The sequence below is a fragment of the Danio aesculapii genome, chromosome 16, assembly GCF_903798145.1.
Source record: "Danio aesculapii chromosome 16, fDanAes4.1, whole genome shotgun sequence".
Taxonomy (NCBI): Eukaryota; Metazoa; Chordata; class Actinopteri; order Cypriniformes; family Danionidae; genus Danio; species Danio aesculapii.
The window spans coordinates 37,980,446-37,986,155 of NC_079450.1; the positions used below are offsets into that span (position 1 = coordinate 37,980,446).

General features: G+C 35.0%; 1 protein-coding gene across 1 annotated transcript; it reads right to left on the reverse strand.

The window, feature by feature from the left end:
* Window positions 1–811: 811 nt before the first annotated feature.
* On the reverse strand, window positions 812–5,430 carry LOC130243115 (zinc finger protein 501). The gene is made up of 3 exons (XM_056475172.1): window positions 5,376–5,430; window positions 3,939–4,055; window positions 812–2,202 (listed from the first exon to the last, which is right to left on the reverse strand). The coding sequence occupies exons 1-3, from the start codon at window positions 5,428–5,430 to the stop codon at window positions 812–814; spliced, it is 1,563 nt and encodes a 520-aa protein (XP_056331147.1).
* Window positions 5,431–5,710: the final 280 nt, after the last annotated feature.

A 5,710-nucleotide genomic window follows, 5' to 3' on the forward strand; every position in this document is an offset into this window, starting at 1 on the left:
GGTGACCAAAATTCAACGTCTAGCCAGCGTCTAAGGACAATGTTATTTTGATGTCCAATTTTGTTATTTTGATGAGAATGTCAATAGTGGTAATGTCCACACAACGTCAAGCTGTTACATCATTAGACGTTGATATTTGGTTGGTTTTAGGTTGTACGTTGGACTATGACATTGGCCTGACATTGAGTTCTGACGTCAACTCGATTTTCATTTCCAAACAAAATGCAATAGCATATTTATTTATTACCTGAATATAAGAAACAAATATAATATTTTACAGCTTCTATTGTTCAACTAGTGTGCAATCAGAACACAATATAATGGACATTAGTAAACAAATGCCATGAACACGTCTTACAAACATACATTAAAAGATACATTTACTAATTATTATTCACACTGTAGGAATTTCTTGTAAAACATATTAATTTCTGAATTAGGAACAAGCTTTTCTAGTTCTCAAAGCATCTCACTAAAATGACACTAAAATATATCACATGAAAACTCAGTAATGTGCAGTTACTGATTAACGTCTTACAACTCCTATAAGTTTAACTACACAAAGTAGTGGAAAATCAGAACACAATAAAAAAACTTAAAATAAATGAATTGAAATTATTCTAACAATAATAAAAAGAAAATGAAAGATTTTAATTATTTACATTACAAGATTTTTTTTGTGAAACTCATTAGTTCCGTAATCAGCAATAAGTGCTTCTAATGTAGTTCTCAGATCATTTCACTACATTCAGACTGACATTTTTTCATCTCAGTGTTTTTGAATGAATTTGATCTGAAAACTAAACAATCCTCACCGTGACGACTTGCATATCTTCATGTGTCTGAGAAGATTTGATAAGAATCGAAAACTCTTCTGACATGGAGGACAGTAGTAAGGCTTCTCTCCAGTGTGAATTTGCTCATGTGATTTCATTGTTGAAGATTGACTGAAACTCTTGTCACAATATGAGCACTTGTACGGTTTTTCTCCAGTGTGAATTCGCTCGTGTGATTTCATTGTTGAAGATTGACTGAAACTCTTGTCACAATATGAGCACTTGTACGTTTTTTCTCCAGTGTGAATTCGTTGGTGCCGTTTCACATTGCCAGCAGTAGTAAAGCTCTTCCCGCACTCTAAACACACATGATCTCTCTTGTCACTGTGTGTTTTCTGGTGCCTATTACAAACAGCATGACGTGAAAATCTCTTTTCACAGAACGAACATGCATAAGGCTTCTTATCTGAGTGAACTATCATGTGTTGTTTTAGACTTGATGCGGACATAAAACCATGACCACACTGAGTGCAGGTAAACGGCCTCTCTCCAGTGTGAATTCGCTCGTGTGATTTTATTGCTGAAGATTGACTGAAACTCTTGTCACAATATGAGCACTTGTACGGTTTTTCTCCAGTGTGAATTCGTTGGTGCTGATTCAGATGACCAGCTGTAATAAAGCTCTTCCCGCACTCTAAACACACATGATCTCTCTTGTCACTGTGTGTTTTCTGGTGCCTATTACAATCACCACGACGTGGAAATCTCTTTTCACAGAACAAACATGCATAAGGCTTCTCATCTGAGTGAACTATCATGTGTTGTTTAAGCTTTGATGCTGAGGTAAAAGCATGACCACACTGAGTGCAGGTTAACGGTTTCTCTCCAGAGTGAACATTTAGATGATTAGTAAGCTTGCTATTTTTTCTGAAGCTCTTTCCACACTGAGTACAGTAGTAAGGCCTCTCTCCAGTGTGAATTCGCTCATGTGACTTCATCTTCAACGAATCACTGAAACTCTTGTCACAATATGAGCACTTGTACAGTTTTTCTCCAGCGTGAATTCGTCGGTGCCGTTTCAGATGTCGAGCTTTAGTGAAGCTCTTCCCGCACTCCAAACACTCATGATCTCTCTTTTCTTTATGCGTTTCCTGGTGCAGTTTATAACTGTCGAGCCATGAAAAACTCTTTCCACATTCAGTGCAGACGTACAGTTTCTCTCCAACGTGAGTCTCTATGTGCATGTCAAGTTTCACTTTTTTTCTGAAGCTCGTTCCACACAGAGGACAGATGTGCGGACGTTTTGTCTTTGTTCCTTGAGTCTCGAAGTTACGTTTCTCATCCTCACCATGCAGGTCTTGTTTTTGCTCATTCATCTCGATCTGGTCTGAAATAAAGATCACGTCAGAGAAGGAGCAGATCGATCCTTATTTAATAATAAGGATTATAGAGATTAAGGTGAGTCTTTTGTTGATGGTTTGACTTTTCTTTAAAACTTTAGCATTTATACAGCCGCTTTTGTCCCAGAAACAAATCAAAATACTGAACTACAGGAGAAATATGTTGTCGCTAATATCTGAAGTCAGAGATGCTATACTGCAGCTAAAAACTGTTGTTTACACATTTGACTAAGATGCACAGAGGTCTGTGTGATGAACATGGTCAATTCTGTAGATATATGGAAAAGTACTGTGAACAACTCAGATGAAGAGATGTGGAGGAACACTTTTACATGTCGAAAGCTATGATAGAGTGTGTGCTGCTGCTTGTGAGACCCTCTTTGAAACAAAAAACTGACTCACTCCCCTTCAGGCGCAACACTTGCAGGAGAACTCAGCAGTTTATCATCAGCATTATATCAATAATTTTTTCTATAGTTGGCATTAAAAGGAACATAGAAATATTGTCTTATTAACAAGCAGCAGCTAAATGTATCTGAACACAGGGTTGAAAAGCCTTATTTTTCATAAACCGTGTGGTCGTGAATGCATTAGTTTCAGAATGTTCTGCAGCTACAGTAGAAGTTTTACATCACGTTGTACATGCTCATCTCAAAATTATCCATCTGCATTCACACAGAGCAGAACTCTGGGAATTTGCTGGTAATACTACAAATTCTCTTTCTGGAAAACTGGTGAAATGAATTTACCAGTATTTAAAAAAAAAGTCTGAAGTGTGTATGTGTGAAAGAGTGTAACGCCACGCCAGCAGAGAGAGCCTTTAATAAAACTTCTGCATATGAATTCTAACACAGCCTCAGCCTCCACATTACAAAGAGGCTGTAGACTTACACAGTATGTTCTTGTTCTGCTATTGGTGTTGATGGCAACTGGTTTCCAGCATTCTTTAAAATATCTTCGTTTGTGTTCAGTAGAAGAAAGAAACGTTTAGGCATAGATAAACCTTTTAGGTATGGTTTTCTTCAGTAGCACATGAAGAAAATTCTTAGATGAAACTGTGGTTAATTGTCGATTCCTTTAATGCAAGTAGAAGAGGGCGATAAAGCCTCAAAATTATTTTAAGAATATATGCGAGAACAATATTTCTGATAATATAAAAAAGGAGCAGTTAAACAATGTGTTTAATTTGATATTTCACTCACATGATTAACTGTTGCTCACAGATAACATTCATAATTAATGTTCATAAATTAATGTCAAAAACAGCATGTGTAGTTCCATGAATTGTATGTACAATACAGGTTATAGACAGTTTATAGGCAACAAGTTGTTTTAATTGTAGTATGGATAGTTGTTTGTTAGTATTAAATATTCGTGTCTGTTTTGTTTTTCTTCATTTACATTTATTTAATACAAGGCTGAAGGCATAAAATTACATGTTGATTATCAGCACAAAATAGCATTAAATAAGACCAGAACAGACTGTATGAAAAGGTATACTCCATACAATTTTACACCAATCAAGGGCAATCACAGTGGAGATTCCTGAATTTAAACTAATTTCCATTGAGTTCTTGTGTCGACTTGCATGTGATTTTACATAAAACATATTTTTTTAAGACGTTACATAATGTTACCTGTGAAACATCTGAGGAAGAACCAGTCACAGGGTTTTTGATAGATTGTGAGGTAAACACTGTTTCAGTTTTGTTTGAATTCATTTATATAAAACAGTAATAAAGAATCAAGAAAGGAGACCAACCTGTTTGTTCTTCAGCATCTTCATGATCCATTCTGGAAGATTCTGGATCTCTCCGATCGTCAGTTTGCTCTTCAACAAAATCCGTCTTCACCATGGAAATGCTTGGAGTTTTATTTCCTGTAGGACAAAATGAAAATTATATGAAAAAGTATGATGGAATACAAAAGGCTGGCCTGATATGAAATTTAGCAAACTCTAATTGAGAGAATTGATTCATTCTGACAGATTATGGTTATGATTTTGGTCTCTTTTAACTTTGCTATTTTCATTCATTGATTTTCTTTTCGCCTTAGTCCCTTTATTAATCAAGGGTCGCCACATTTGAATGAAACGCCAACTTATCCAGCATATGCTTTACACAGCGAATGACCTTCCAGCCGCAACCCAACACTGGGAAACACCCATACACTCTTGCATTCACACATGCACATTATGGACAATTTAGTTTATCCAGTTCACCTATATCACATGTCTTTGAACTGTGAAATTCAAAGACAATAAACTGAAAATGTATATTTTTTATTTTGCCAACTATTTATAAATAGTTATGACACCGCTCAGATAACTGAACGTAAACTACCAATAAATATCAGATGCCAAAATTTAAAGAAATAATTGTACAAAAAACACTAGCAAAACATCTGTTTGGTTACATAAAGCACTGAATGTTGTATTAATTATTTTAAAGAAATGCTCTGACAACTTTTTACAGTAAATCTCCACACATTTTATAGGCCTACATACAGTAAGACTCACATTTCGGTTATATTAATTATAATTTTTATGCGTTTGTATCATTATATTTGGTGAATAATTATCAGATTAACAATGGGTTTTGTTATCATTTCGCAATGACCAGCAACTTCGCCCAGAGGGCGCAAATCAGCTTTGAAAGCTAAACTAGTCTGGAAAAAACAAAGCTTAAATTTTCTGTTTGGTCATTGATATTTATTAGCGTCTATGTTTGATTACTTCCCAGCTTACTGCTAGCAAAGTAGTGTGCAATCAGAACAAAATTTAGCGAACATCTGTAAATAAATACAGAAATAAATTACATATAGATGTATTCAGAAATAATTAGCCCTAACCTTAATCAGGAACAAGTGCGTCCAGCTTCACCGTCACGAGTTTCAACAACTATAGATCAACTTTTGCTCGTTTAAATGTTCTTGAATGAAAACTAAACTAAACTTCAGACAGACATGGAGGACATATAACCTCTTTTCTATTGTTTCTGATTATAAAAAACGTATTTAACACTAAAAGTGTTGAGATCTTTGTAGATTATCTTTACAGGTACAGGTACAGTTTACATTTTTCACTATTAATATTAAAACCGCTTGGCACGTTTTTTTTTTTTTTTTTGTGAAATATTTTTAACATTAAAAAGAAAACTTACAAAATAGAATTCAGTCCATTTTCATCATCCCTAAATACCTTTTTCATGACGGTTCTTGTCAAACATTTGACGACATCCACCGAAATCCTTCATAGATTCGTCGATTACTATTAAACACGACTTGAAGCGAAAATTCCAACAGACATTCAGCAAATTTCGCGCCCTGCGTCCTCTTCTGCGCATGCGCTGTTTGTTGTTTAACATTAGATGATAAGCGCCAAAAGTCTTTAATATAATGGTGCCACCCACTGGCTACACACACCAATTTAAGCAAATTCAAATTAAGGCAGGGATATATTAAATTCCAGTAATATATATAATGTATCCTATAACTGACATAATTTGATCCTTTTAAAAAAAGAATAACAAACAT